Here is a 14,815-nt window from a genome sequence, read left to right as displayed (position 1 = left end):
TTTTTTTTTTTTTTTTTTTTTTTTTTTTTTTTTTTTTTTTTTTTTTTTTTTTTTGTAAAATCTGCGCCCCATGATTGGTGAATAGGTTTTAGATTATTATCGTATTTTTTCATAGTGTGTTGAGATTAGTTGATGTCTTGGACATTCGCTGTGCGATTATGTGGTCTGGAGTTTAGAAAGTTCCCTAACATGGCTAAATTTTTTCCTCCAAAGCCTTTTGGGCGGTAGATGATAGTGAAGTAGCTATATCTAGGACATTCTTCTGAAGGTGGTACTGTTACAAAATTTTGTTTGATAGTTCGTGTGACGCACTTGCGCTTCTGTGTAAAATGTTTTGATGTTTCATCTTGATAATATGTCCACGCGAAATGTCCAACGAGTGTTCTCCCCTAGTTCTCATCTGTTTTTCTCCCTTTTTCTTTATACGCTAATTACCATCCTAGCGAAAGCTTTCCTTGCTCTCTAAACGCTCGATCATTCTTTTATAACGTTTAGGGAGTGCCAAAGTGGCTTTTGATACCCGAAGATCTTACTAATAATCTATTGGCCACCTTCGTTTTTTTGTAAACGTCTCCCGGAATGAGGACAGAAAGTTAATGCATGCCCTCTGCATTTTTTGATTGCAAGTTTGCCTTTTCTGTTACATTTTCTCTTATGACTATTACCTCCGTTTGGAGTCTATAATGTTCGAAAATGATTTTAAATCCTATGATTTGATACCTTAGAAACGGATTTGAATTCTTATCTTGTGTGGAACGCTCATAATTTTGTATTTGGATGGTAGATGTATAATAAAATGTAATTTAATTCGACTAGGCGTTTAATATTGATTTATTGATCGAAAATCAAAGCATGGCAAGGTTAAATCCATTTGGAATAGAAGCACTCAAGATTTCAAATCACTTTGAAATAGCTTAGAATAATAGACCGTTGGGTTTTGATGGCAATGAAAATTTCCACGATAACAAATTTGTTACCATTTCTTTTCCCAATCTTCTTTTCCTCTATTCATGTTTATATTTTGTTGTTCAGAAGTTAAAGGTGGCGTGAGCTTCTTGTTTTAGATGTTTCTATACAATTTTTTTGCCATAACCTACTTCATGTTTTATATGTTTGGCTGCATACAGATATGGCGGGTTTGGCTCCAGAAGGTTCTCAATTTGATGCACGTCAGTTTGACTCTAAGATGAATGAGTTGTAAGTTTGACGTTTTAACTTTTTTGAACATCCTAGACAATTTATTCCTACAGTACTATTAAGTTTCATTGCATATTATCTTTATTATGTTTTTTTGTAACCTCTTAATTCTAGTTTCCTTCTCTATTCATTCTTATCTCTTGGTCAATGTAGACTTTCAGCTGATGGACAAGATTTCTTCACCTCTTATGATGAAGTTTATGATAGTTTTGATTCTATGGGCCTGCAAGAAAACCTTCTCAGAGGCATCTATGCTTATGGTTGGTATATAGCATTATTCTTTTTTTGCCTTATGCTCAAAGTTATTTTTTGTCCTCTATTTATATTGTTTAATGATTAATATTTAAGCAAATCATATAGTTTTTATATTTTTTATTTTCTCTGTGTCTTTCGCTGGTTTGCAATATCCTGTATTATAGTTTTAACCTCGTTTATAAAGGTTTTGAGAAGCCTTCTGCCATTCAGCAAAGGGGAATTGTTCCTTTCTGCAAAGGGCTTGATGTGATCCAACAAGCGCAGTCTGGTACGGGAAAGACTGCAACTTTCTGCTCTGGCATTTTGCAGCAGCTTGATTACGGTCTCGTGCAATGCCAGGCTCTGGTCTTAGCACCCACTAGGGAACTTGCACAACAGATTGAGAAGGTTATGCGAGCCCTTGGTGATTATCTGGGAGTGAAGGTTCATGCTTGTGTTGGTGGGACAAGTGTTCGTGAGGACCAACGCATTCTTCAAGCTGGTGTTCATGTTGTTGTTGGTACTCCTGGTCGTGTGTTTGATATGTTGCGTAGACAGTCACTTCGTCCCGACTGCATTCGAATGTTTGTGTTGGATGAGGCTGATGAGATGCTTTCACGTGGATTCAAGGATCAGGTTTGTTATTTTACTTTCATGAATCTGTTCTCACATGCTTGGAAATTTTGTTCTTTTTATTACACTGTTTAGGGCATCCGGACTGTGGCTACAAGTTGTTGCCTAGTCAGTGGTTAAAATTTAGTTTAGCTATAGGCACTATTGCCCCATGATAAATAGCATTCTGAAGAGGTTATCTAAGTCGTTAATAGCATTCTGGCAGGTTTCTTTGGTCAGTTATGTACTGTTTGAGTTCTGGTTTTAAAGATTGGAAGATTGAAAGATTGAAAGATTGTTTCTTTTTCCCTATTGGTTTAGTGTTTTTAGTTGTGTAATAATATCTTCGGAGATGTAGAAATTGACGTAGTATGCTTTCATTTCCGGTGTTCTTTCTCCTATCTTCGGAGATGTAGAAATTGACGTAGGATGCTCTCATTTCCGGTGTTCTTTCTCCTATCTTTTCCTGAAAATATCGGTGATGGAGTTTGTAGCTGTTCACTTATTTTGTTCCCATACGGTGTGCGATTTTTTAATTAATTTATTTACTGTTCTCAATGTATAGAATCCATCGCTATAACTAACTGAATGGTTCACTTTTTTCATTGCATTGGAACTAATCATGTCTTGGAGTTCTGGTTTCAATCTTGAAACTCCCCTAACAAATGTATATCCCAATTGTAGATTTATGACATTTTCCAGCTGCTACCATCCAAGATTCAGGTTGGGGTCTTCTCTGCTACAATGCCACCTGAAGCTCTTGAGATCACCAGGAAGTTCATGAACAAGCCTGTAAGAATTCTCGTAAAGCGCGATGAGCTCACCTTGGAAGGTATCAAGCAGTTCTATGTCAATGTTGACAAGGAAGACTGGAAACTCGAGACCCTCTGTGATCTTTATGAGACTTTGGCCATCACCCAGAGTGTCATCTTTGTTAATACTCGTCGTAAAGTGGATTGGCTCACTGATAAGATGCGAAGCCGTGACCACACGGTTTCGGCTACCCATGGTGACATGGACCAGAACACCCGAGACATTATTATGCGCGAGTTCCGTTCAGGCTCTTCTAGAGTCCTCATTACTACCGATCTATTGGCCCGTGGTATTGATGTGCAGCAGGTTTCTCTAGTTATTAACTATGATCTGCCAACACAACCAGAGAATTACCTTCATCGTATAGGAAGAAGTGGACGTTTTGGAAGAAAGGGTGTTGCCATCAACTTTGTAACTAATGAGGACGAAAGAATGTTATTTGACATTCAGAAGTTTTACAACGTGGTAATTGAAGAGCTGCCAGCTAATGTTGCTGATCTCCTGTGAGAACGGAAATATTCTGGTGGGTCAAGTCAACAAGGCATCTGGTTTTCTCTTCTCTTCTCTTCGAAGACTCAAGCTTTTCACCTCTATCTTTTTCCTCTACTCTAGTGTCTTAAATTAATATTCTTGAACCTATCTGACCTTGGAAAATGGTGTGCCCTGCACCACTGCAATATAAAGATTGTCAAATTGCTTTTCTGGTAAAATATGGGCCTTTTTGTTTCTGTTGGGGTTTTGTATTGTATTTGAGGCTTTTTTCTGTTGTTTGCCTTTTTTTTCCCGAAGTTATAAGAACTCGTTGTCTTTTTCTCTTGTAGGTCTTTGATGGATTTTTTGCCATCTTTTTTTCCTGTGCTATCGACTTTTGCTCCATCCAGACGTTGCAATTATATTCTGGTTTAGTGTTGGCACTTGCAATTAACCATCATTACTATGCTCGAAATTTAGACTTCAATTAATCTACATTTATAATGTATGGAACATTAAAATGGACAAAATGTCCCTTTCTAACTCAAATTATAAATAATGCAGTTGAGTGCACTTGATTTTTATGAACATTTCAGAACCATTTTTGAATTCCCATTTATAAGGAATTTGTTAGTCATTAATTTTTAACAAACATTTCATACTTGCAGTGCAAAGGTTCTGAGATACTTACCAATGTGAAACAACTAAAGTTACACTATTTTGTGAGAAATATTCAAATTCGGTGAAATTTACACATTAACACGTTTACGTTAGGATTCGAATTTCGTTTTAGTCTTTTACTATATTCACTAAGAATGTACTAAACTAAAATGGTGATAAAATAAAATTTTTAATGTGTGCAAGACCTTATAACCTAAACACGAACACGAGAACTATATTTGGGAAATTTGAAGCATTAGGTGAAAAAATTGTGTTGGGAAATTTGAAGCATTAGGTGAAAAAATTATATTGTGAGGAATGTTCAAATTAAGTCCTATGCTATTTTCAAGTCATTTTTCATAAGGGTATTATTAGCAACTTTTTGTCGTTTCTCAAACGAGTGCTATTAGGACGTTGACAAACTTATTTCTGAAATATTAGGTGAACTCATGACCACTATTTTTAATTGTTCTGTGAGGAATGTCCAAATTTGATGAAATTAATATATTTTCCAATAGAACTAAGACCTCAAAATGGTTGAGCTCCCAGCCATTTTTTAGGCATTTTCTATAGGAGTATTATTGACAACTTTTTCAATTCTTAAACCAGTGCTATTGGGATATTCTTTCTAATTTTGGTCTCTTACTATACTCATTTGAGATTTGAGATTGTACTAGGACTAAAGGAAGATAAAAATAAATAAAATAATAAAAAAAAAAACCTATAGCTATGTATACGAGACCTTACAACCTAAACCCGAACACGAAAACCCTATTTGAAACATTTGAAGCATTAAATGAAAAAATTGAATTATGACCAATATTTGCTTTGTGACGAGTGTTCAAATTTGATGAAATTGACATGAACTTTCAGTGAAAAAATATACCGAAGTGATTTTGCTCCTACCATATTTTCAGATCATTTTCTATTGGGGTACCATTGACATATTTGTTCATTTTTCAAATGTCATTGGGAAGTTAAGAAAAACTTTCATTCGTGTTCTAGTCTTTTACTACATAGTAAAAGATTGTACTTGAGACAAAATGATGACAAAAATGTATGAGATCTTACCATCCAAATTCGATTACAAAAATCCAATTCGAGACATTTGAAGCATTAGGTATAAAATTGAGAGAAGGAATGTTCAAATTTTATAAAATTGACCGACATTTACAATTTTCAATAGAAAAACACCTCAAAAAGAGTTCTACTCCTAGGTCATTTTCTGGACTTTTTCTGTAGGGGTATCATTGGCAACTTATTTCATTTCCTTTCTCGTTTGGATCTCTTAGTTAAAACTGTTCGGATCTCGTTTGGATCTCTTTTTTGTCAAGGATTTGGACGACTGTTTTATGTTAAAACAATTGGTGTATTCCCATATGGCGGTTGATTACCAAAGCACAGAACTTAACGCCGCAGAAAATAAAAGTTCGGCTACCTAATGAGCAATTAAAATGAAGAAAAGCAAAACTAGTTTATAGACATAAGAAAATATGTAGTCACAGTGAGGATACCCCCACGTTACCGTAGCTAAGGAAATAAAAAAAAAAAAAACATAAACTACTTACTGAGATCTGATGTTCGTCTGGATGGCTATGGAAAGAAACGCCGAGGATAAAATATTACGTAAAATGGAATACAACGAACAGTATTCAACAAATAAATTAGAGAAACTGAATCCCACTGCCTAAGGCGACTAAAAATGGGGCATTCATTGACAAGTTTCTTCGATGAGCCACGTAGTAATTCTCCTCTTCCTACCATTTTGTGACAGTAAATGTTCGTTTCCAAGTTGTTTCTGCTGCTGCTTTCCTAAAACACAAACGAAAGCAGAACAAACCGCCCGACCATATTTACAAGATAGATAGCGAGCTGAGTGTTAGCCACTAATATTTTACCTTCTCATCTCCTCCACTAAAATGGAGGCTTTCGATACCCCTAAGAGTTGACTCAAAGTTCCTGATGTTTGATACGTTTCTGCCAGAGGCGTTACGGTTCTGATCTGCTGATACTACAGGAGAATGCCTTGCACTAGAAATTTTGTGTAGAGCTGCTGAACTCGGATCTGGAATTGGAGGGCGAGATGGATCGGTTTCACATCCAAGCGCAGCTAAATCTTGACTGCTAGCGATGGCAGCTCGTCTTGATGATCCACTTGAACGTAACAACATATTGGAATTTGGTAGCTGGATGAAGCCAAGATAATGTTCGAGTTAACAGATGAGAAGAGCAGGATAAGAAGCGTGTAATCAAGAAGTGCTCACTATATGCTCCTTGGCAACAGCTGGACCATTTACTGCTGGGGGCTTTTGTTTTGATAAATTTCCAGTGCCTGTTACTGGACCAGAGTTTCTCCTTCGCAGGGGGTCTGCTGGTACCCAGCCACTCGGAGGTGGTCGACCTTCTTCTCCACCTTCAAAGATAATTGGATGGTCAGATTAAGCATCTTAAATTTCCACTCAGATATTTCGCAAGGGAAAGGGAATGCATGACATCATTAAGGCTCTTTTATTATCATCATTATTTTATTTATTATTTCTTTAAATAATAAATAAATTTGTTGAAACTCATTAATCATTAAGATGTTAAGATACGAGGAACTCGAGAAAGAACAGAATCTACTACCAGGGTGCCTATCAGCATTGGCCACAGCCATAGGTAGTCCAGAGCTTGGTCCAGCACCAGCCTAAAATTTAAAACTTACAAGGATTAAGGATGGATATTGAGTATTAGCATAAAGGGAAAAGTCAATGTCATGCATTCCAAAACTTACAATAGCACGAGCAGGTGGGGCGGTTATCTGGGACTGCTGATACTTTAAAATGGTCCAATCAAACACATAATCGAACTGAAAACCTGAAAAGTATAACTTCATTTAATTTAATAGAACAGTACAACACAGTAACATAACAAACAGATTATATAATTCAAACCTTCACGAATGAAAAGATCACGGAAGAGTCTTTTTAGATAAGAATAGGCTGGCTTATCATCAAACCTTAACGATCGACAATAATGGAAGTATGAAGCAAATTCAGTAGGGTATCCACGACATAAGGCCTGTAGCAGAACAATATATCAGCATAATCTAATTGGATTTCATAATATTCAGCACAAGAATTGTATCATTAGCAAGAAATGCCACCCTAAGACATGGATTAACTAACCTCAATAGATGTGGCGACTTTCTTTTCACTAATCTTTTCGTACTTTTGTTTCTTGGTTCCTGCTTTGAGTCCCTGCCAAGGAAGACTAAAGGGATGACAGGTTAGCACACCATATTTCACAATAATAAATCACAAATGATAACAGAAAAACATTTACCTGCCCCTTAAAAAATACATAAGAACAAATCCAAGTGATTCTAAATCATCCCTGCGGCTTTGTTCTGTATGTTAAGAAATCAAAATTGTAAGGAGTAGAGGAAATAGAACTAAAAATAATTCTTCCATTTTCCTTCACTTCTAAATCTATGTTCTATTACGTGTGTGTGTGGATTATTGGGAGGAGTGAGAAAATAGAGGGAAAGAGAAAACAGATACCGATGCCGAGATGGGTATTCATGCTTGCATATCTCGCTGTTCCTGTCAAATTCTTGTTTTCTCTACAAATTGTCAGCAGTTTACATTTGTCAAACTCATGGAAATTGTTCCTTTGGGATCAACAGATAAAAGGAAAGTGCTTTTTTTTTTGTTTTTTTTTTTTTGTATATGTTTACGGTATTGATGCCAGCCCCCAACACCAGAACACAGGTTCAAACATAGAACATTGGTCTAGAATCTAAATCAAAGCCCAAAATCTTAACCAACAGACCCAGATACACGGCAAAATGTAACAGAATCCTTTTTCACTCTCTTCTGAGCTAGACTATTTTTTCTGATTTTCTTAGTATATCATGATAGCCAAGAACTAACAGTTAGAAAAGGAGACAAACAGACCATAATTTAACTCCATAACATTTATCATGGAAGCAAATCCCCAATACTTGAAATAAACAAATGAGTGAGTGATATTACATTATCCTAGGAATTAGGATATTGTAAGACAATATATTATATTAGATTTTAGAGTTATTATTATTATTATTATTTTTTTTTTTTTTTTTTTTTTTTTTTTAAAGAACGTTTTGAATGAATTGTCCAGAATGAAGGATAGCATGCTAATTAACATCTTGAACTTCCAAGCATCATGTCGGAGCATCTTAAGCATTAACAATGACCCAGTACTACATTACCCGCCAACAAAATTCACACCAAAGGACATCACTGAAAGCAATGAATACTACAACTGAGATCTTCATAAAAAGTTCTAATATGGATTAAACGATAACAATTTTTAATTATAAACCAACCTGTATGGAATGTGCTGATGAGTTGAAGTGTCTCTGTACTTTTTAGCCAAACCAAAGTCAATAGCATAGACCTATGGTAACATGGATACAGGACATTGGATGAATAGATCAAAACAAAATCAAATGCAAAATCTTACAACAAACATAATTGAAACCTGATTGGCACGTCTTCCTAAGCCCATAAGAAAATTATCAGGTTTGATATCTCGATGTAGAAAGGACTTGGAGTGGACGAACTCAACCCGATTGATCTAAAAGAAGGCAACGGTTTCGAAGAGCATTAATAAACAAGAACATGAAGTACACATAGGGATGGGTGAACACAATGAATTAAATAATACCATCTGATCAGCAAGCATAAGAACGGTCTTAAGAGACAATTTTCTGCTGCAGAAGTTAAACAAATCTTCGAGGCTAGGACCCAACAAATCAATAACAAGAACATTATAGTCCCCCTCAACACCAAACCACCTCACGTTTGGAATTCCAGCTGTCCAAATTGCGAAAAGTTAGCAAGCATGTATTATGAAGTGTGGAACTTATAAACAAGACAAGGTAAAGAGTAACGTTTATTACTTCCTCCTTGTAGTATTTTGTATAGTTTTGATTCATACAGCAGCTGTGGATGCTTCGTCTTCACATTTTCCTGGAAAAAGAAACTGTCTCAGGAATGCAAAAATTACTTATTGCTGTAAAGACTATTTAATGAGAAAAAAGAACCAATTCCATCAATCAAATAACGACTCAATTCTGTCCATCCAAAAGGGAAAGTTGCAAGTAATTTCAAGCTTAATCTGAGCCAACAGCTAACGAAGTACCGTAGGAATAACTTATCAGCCCATCTTATCATGAAAAAGTTTTCATCCTATGCTCCACTTAAATGCTGAAAAGTAATAAAATAAATGAATATCCCATTGGTGACAGAGGTACTGCATGAGTTTCGTGCTCATACTTTTCTAACTAAAAATCCATCACTTTCAACATTCACAAGTTTGACAATAGATATTAATGTGAGTGAGATTGAGAGAACTATGGACTTTGAACCCATGGGCCATAACCAAGTACTTGTGCTAACATCAACATTTTGTATGAGAATACTGATTACTGATGATCAACACAACCTCATTAAGTCATTATGAAGATTCTAGCAGAAATCAACTCAACGTGGAGACCATTCTCTACAGATGCCTATCCAAACGAACTTGCATGAACTTTTCAGGCGCCTTCATAAGTCTACCAGAAGTACGCCAAGGTTTTAAACTTTTGATAAATCAAACTCTTAACACAGCCTTCAGGAAGCTCTACCTTCCACGGTCTCGATTAAAATTAAGGAATTAATTTATGTCCTACCTCAAATTCCTAGCCAAATACGCATGCATGTCTATTTTGAAAGAAGAGAACAAAAAGTTAATAACAGGACAGAATGATAAGGTCAACAAATAGGACATATTGGCAAGCATCTCGATAAATTTTCAACGACAGCCGCAAAAACAAACCAATTGCACAAAATTTGCTCACAAGCTTAATCGCGACTTCTTCGTTCGTCTGAATATTAGTACCTGAAATGAAAAACAATATCAAAATCAAATTAGAAAAGCTACAGAGAATCACGCATGAAAAGCAGAACCACTCCAAAAAAAAAAAAAAAAGAAAAGAGCAAACCGAGATAGATTTCTCCGAACGATCCGCTCCCAATCTTCCGACCGAGTTTAAATTTGTTTCCAACTCGCGGCTCCATGATACAAAATTCTCGCAGAAAGAAAAAAGAAAAAGAAAACCCTAGGATCAATGAAAACAAGTCCTAGCCGAAAAATCCCGGGGAAAAAGACAGAAACACCGTCAAGGCCTTGGATTGACGGCTAAAAGACCGGACAGATCATCATCAAGAAGCAAAAAAACGGTTGCGGAATGAAATCATGAAGGAGAGATGAAACAGAGGCGAAAATTGAGAAACCAAATCGTTACTCATCGAAAAAATGAATCAAAGCGGTTGATAGCAGTAGAAGAAGAAGAAAAAGAATGAAGAACACGATGAGGAGGGATTAAAGAACAAACAATTCCACAGAAATCTCCTTTGTTTCTCTCTCTGGCTTTGATCCAATCGAAGCGGAAAGAAATAGCAAATCGCTAACAGTTACAATCCTTTATTAAAGGATATCGTCTTTTCTCTCTTTTTTTTTTCTCTCTCTTTTTTGGTTTCGGATTCTTTCCATTTTAACGACGCCGTTTGGGTTAAAAGAGAAGCCCTTAGCGCTTAATCCAAACGCTGAATTGTCTCTGCTCCTCTGTCATGCAATGATGTTGACACACTAAGGAATCCAATTAATTTTATATTCCGTACATTTAAGTTTAAACTTTTTCACTAACATCGAAAATAATTTAATTATCTTCTAACCTATATTTTAATCGACATGACCATATTTATTATTTACTTCGTAATGGAATAATAAATCTTTATAATATTATAAGAGAATAAAATTAGGGTATTTTGCATTTTTTTTCTCTTTATAATGTATAGACACGATAGGCCCAAAATAGCGGGGACATGCTATTTTGATAAGATAGAATTTAGCTGGAGCAATTAAAATACCCTTTTGACCCATTCTACATATAAAAGTAATTTAAATATAAAAATTCAATGCTTCATGTTAAAGAGTTATGAATAAGCTGGAATAAAAAATAGTTTAAATAAGCATAATCTGTAGCGAAGGATTAAAACCGAGTCGAATATTTTTGTAGTAATAATATATCATATAATCATTCTTTCTTTTAATTAAACTCGATAATACCGCATTCTTCTCGATTTAAGATGGATGGAAAATATATATCTCAATTATTGGATAATATTTAATAATTGTGGACTGGATTTTTAAATTAATTTAGGATGGGTTGTTAGGTGGATATAGTTGTAAGGACAAGACAAGGTAACAAAAACTCCAAATTCCATGAGAACACGTAAAACCAAAAGAACATTTTGTTGTGACTTGTCAGCCCATAGATACCGAGGTCGGGAGATAAGACAGCTTGTTCAAATGGCCCATCAAAGCTGGACACAGAGGGACATATTTGGAATAAAGAATAAAGAATATAAAATAAAAACTTTAGGACCAAAATGGTAAAAATCAAAACGTGGAGTTAAAAAAAAAACAAATTAATTAACATATTCGAATCTTCCTCTCATTTAAACCAAGTTATTTGATTGTTATTCTAAATTAACCTAATTGATGTTAGTATCGTACACCCAATGCAAATAATTGATAAGATTCTAGTTATGTTATACTGATGTGAGTTTTGAAGTGATAGGGTTCATGCGACTAAAGAAGAAGAAGAAGAAGCAATAATTGAAAAGCAAGTTAGAATCAAGGGGTGTAAAAGGAATGGCCACACTTGCATTTCCATCCCTCGGGCTCATAGTTGGTGTATTGGACCCCCACCTGGGTGCGCCTCTTCTTCTTCTTGTTGTTGTTGGTAGGCACTTCAATGGCTTCACATGGACTGCATCCATAGCATTTGTGCTCACACCTCGGCCGCCCTGAACCCATTCGTCTCGTCCCTCTATACATCATTTCTTCTTCATTTACGCCTCCAACACCCTTCAAAAACACACAGAAAAATGAGTTCCACATCGACACGAGACTAGTAATAAGAAATCTAAACTTATTTCATGGACATATAATCAAATCGAAGGTTGACCTGTTTTGAATTAGAAGAGGCTGAGGCAAGAGCTGGCAACAGACGTTGTTGTTTATGAGGAAGGAGAGGATGATTTGGAGCAAAAGCGGTGGTTTTAGCAGAAACCCAACAAGCTAAATGCAGAACCAACATAAAACAATAATACGTTCCTTTCATGTCTTCTTGAGAACCCAGACAGATAATTGAGGGTATCAAGCAGGTTCACATTTCCCCAAACCAGAAGCAATGTAAATATGGAGGAGAAGAACAATAAAAACACCAGCTACCTTGACTGCAGGGGCTTTATTATTTCACCTCTGCCAGTTTCATTCCTATTTAAAGAAGAGAAGATCCATTGACAGAGGGGCTATTTATGGAGGAGAAGGAAAAAAATTGCATCAATTAAATAAGGTACTACAAATGGGGTCGATCTTTTACAGAGTAGTAAAAGTGCAGCTCCAAATTCAATCTCAGCCATCCATTTGGGTTATAATCAAGATGGAAATCACTACATTCTTCCTTTAAGGAATCAAGATAGCAATTATTAACATCCCATATGAAAGTTTAATCGCTTATTTGGTTCTATTTGAACAAGTGTTATGAATTATGTGAGAGTTCAAAGCATTAGGCCAGAACTTTCACATAAGCAAATAATCAAACACATGGCGGGCAGTAATTAGAAAAGGAAGGACAGAGAAAGGGGCGCAGAATGAGTGTTGAAGCGGGTGGATGGGAGATGTAAATAATGAGAAAATGAGAGGATATTGTGAAAAGAAAAGGATGAAAATGGGTAAGCAGAGGAGGTAGTTTGTTTAAGCATCAAATGCAGAGATGGTACGTTTTGGAGATAGCTCTGCTGCTGTCCGATATCGTCTAGGGATTTCTTATTGATATCTGCGAGATTTGAGTGGTTGATTATTCCATCACCACCTGCATTTTCTTTCACGCTTCTTCTTCTTTTCGACTGTCCATTCAAATCCTGGCAGCGCCTCTGCAAAGGGAAACCCCAGGAAGCAGCGCCTCTGCAAAGGGAAACCCCAGGAAGCAGCGCCTCTGCAAAGGGAAACCCCAGGAAGCAGCGCCTCTGCAAAGGGAAACCCCAGGAAGCAGCGCCGGAATCTCGACCCCAGGATAAAACCCTCATCCATTCCATCACAAACCCATAAAGATGCTTGCTTTTGAGTTGAGGAACCAACACAAATCCGGGGATTCATTCACAAAATATTCTTAAATCTTTCTACTTTTATCTTTAAATAAATAAATAAATAAGAGATTAAAGAAAAATATTTAGGAGATAAGAAATTTTAGTCCAACAACAAGATGTGAGGAATTAAAATTAAAACTCCTATTGTTTTAATTATAATTAAGGAATTAAATACAACGTCAAAGAAATGGGAAAAGGACCAGACGCTTGATTAGGATTAATGTTGTGTTACAAGTGGAAACTGAGAGGAAAACGAGAAAGTCGTTTCAGCTTTGAATTTCTCTGACGCTCATTGGTCAATTTCTTTGGCCCACTTTTTTGGACGCTTTGAAAAGTCAAACTATGAATTCCCTCTTGCTCTTTTTTTTTTTTTTTCTTTTTAAGTAAATTATACATTTGGTATTTAAATCCATGATGGTATAAATTATATGTATTTAAACATATACAAGAACTCATGTTCAAACATTGAATGTGACTAATTTTGTTTGTACGAGAATTTAAGTTTGAATCATCATGTAAGCTAATCTTTTAATTGATTATGTCATGCTTAAGTCATAACTTACATATATTTTACAAAAAAAAAAAAAAAAAACTCGTGTGACAAACATACATTAAAATAAACTATTTATCGCGTAACTTACTTTTACTATCCGTGAAACAAACATATAATAGTTCATTTTCCAATTTTAGAGGAGCTCGTACCTAATTTGTCCGAGAATTTTGTTCCTTTTGTTGTCAAGGTATTTCTATCATTCACTTGCATATCGTGGAGGTCCTCGGTCGAATAATGGGTAGATTTTTCATATTCATAAATCAAGAATGAATTTGTCCATATTTAATTCCTCTTGAAATATATATTCGGAAGAAGGTAAAAGCAGACGTAACCATAAAAAGATGGAAAAAGAAGCGAGGAAGCGAGTGTATTTTTTGTTTTTGTATTCATTATTATCCACTGGGCTCTAAAACGAGGCAAAGTGACTCGCTAGAAAGGAATAGAAAGTTTGACTCGTCATTTGAAGATGACAAGAGACATAACTCAACTAACTAGGTTGTGTCAATCGGAGGAGTTTGTATGTATTTAAAATTGATTTTTTTCATAAAAATAATTTTAATCCCTTTTTTCTAGTAAATGTAAATGATAGGATGAAGAAGATAAAAGAGAATGAGGTAGAAATGACGTCATAAATATTTATTGGTGTACGGTCGTACATGGACGGTGATGATGGGATTGACCGGGAAGCAACGTGAAGCCAATATTATGAAATGAAATAATAAAAAGGCAACTTGGACTAAGCTGTTCAAACAATCTCCTCACCTTTTTTAAATATTCATTTTCTTAATAATATATAATAAGGAAAAAATATATTATTAGATGCATTAATTATAGTATGAAACACGGACACAAGTTTTCTTCCTATTTTATTATTATAGAAATTGGTATGTTAAAGAAAAAAAAAAAAGCAATTAAGATATTGTCTTCGATTTTCAAAAAATGCTTAATATTAAAGAAGAAGATAATATTGTTTGATTATAAATTAGCCATTGAGAGATGCGTATAAAACAATAGGAATTGTGAGATTCAAAAAAAAAAAAAAAAAAAA

The 14,815-nt window shown here is 35.3% G+C and overlaps 4 protein-coding genes across 4 annotated transcripts in view; 2 read left to right on the top strand and 2 right to left on the bottom strand.

Moving 5' to 3' along the window:
- LOC111452380 (eukaryotic initiation factor 4A-8-like) overlaps window positions 1–3,676 on the top strand; it is a 4,829-nt gene extending 1,153 nt beyond the window's left edge. Inside the window, exons 2-5 of the mRNA XM_023093068.1 lie at window positions 1,128–1,197; window positions 1,351–1,457; window positions 1,637–2,067; window positions 2,728–3,676. Coding sequence (XP_022948836.1) covers window positions 1,130–1,197; window positions 1,351–1,457; window positions 1,637–2,067; window positions 2,728–3,363 — 1,242 coding nt within the window. The 5' untranslated portion in view covers window positions 1,128–1,129 and the 3' untranslated portion in view covers window positions 3,364–3,676. The remainder of the gene's footprint in view (window positions 1–1,127; window positions 1,198–1,350; window positions 1,458–1,636; window positions 2,068–2,727) is intronic.
- A 1,907-nt stretch (window positions 3,677–5,583) lies between these two features.
- LOC111452437 (casein kinase 1-like protein 2) lies at window positions 5,584–10,515 on the bottom strand. Its single transcript, XM_023093169.1, has 14 exons — window positions 10,001–10,515; window positions 9,857–9,897; window positions 8,915–8,984; window positions 8,680–8,828; window positions 8,494–8,589; window positions 8,339–8,409; window positions 7,530–7,591; window positions 7,312–7,375; window positions 7,155–7,239; window positions 6,921–7,047; window positions 6,761–6,843; window positions 6,613–6,673; window positions 6,252–6,400; window positions 5,584–6,173 (listed from the first exon to the last, which is right to left on the bottom strand). The coding sequence occupies exons 1-14, from the start codon at window positions 10,074–10,076 to the stop codon at window positions 5,874–5,876; spliced, it is 1,434 nt and encodes a 477-aa protein (XP_022948937.1). The 5' UTR covers window positions 10,077–10,515; the 3' UTR covers window positions 5,584–5,873.
- Window positions 10,516–11,671: 1,156 nt separating this feature from the next.
- LOC111452440 (EPIDERMAL PATTERNING FACTOR-like protein 3) lies at window positions 11,672–12,980 on the bottom strand. The gene is made up of 2 exons (XM_023093172.1): window positions 12,032–12,980; window positions 11,672–11,931 (listed from the first exon to the last, which is right to left on the bottom strand). The coding sequence occupies exons 1-2, from the start codon at window positions 12,185–12,187 to the stop codon at window positions 11,698–11,700; spliced, it is 390 nt and encodes a 129-aa protein (XP_022948940.1). The 5' UTR covers window positions 12,188–12,980; the 3' UTR covers window positions 11,672–11,697.
- Window positions 12,797–14,815, top strand: part of LOC111452497 (IQ domain-containing protein IQM1-like) — a 5,324-nt gene continuing 3,305 nt past the window's right edge. The window contains exons 1-2 of the mRNA XM_023093265.1: window positions 12,797–12,813; window positions 12,888–13,174. Coding sequence (XP_022949033.1) covers window positions 12,797–12,813; window positions 12,888–13,174 — 304 coding nt within the window. The remainder of the gene's footprint in view (window positions 12,814–12,887; window positions 13,175–14,815) is intronic.

The sequence above is a fragment of the Cucurbita moschata genome, unplaced genomic scaffold (assembly GCF_002738365.1).
Source record: "Cucurbita moschata cultivar Rifu unplaced genomic scaffold, Cmos_1.0 Cmo_Scf00014, whole genome shotgun sequence".
NCBI lineage: Eukaryota > Viridiplantae > Streptophyta > Magnoliopsida > Cucurbitales > Cucurbitaceae > Cucurbita > Cucurbita moschata.
Note: the sequence above shows the minus strand (reverse complement) of the source record. Positions and strands in the feature narration are given on the sequence as shown.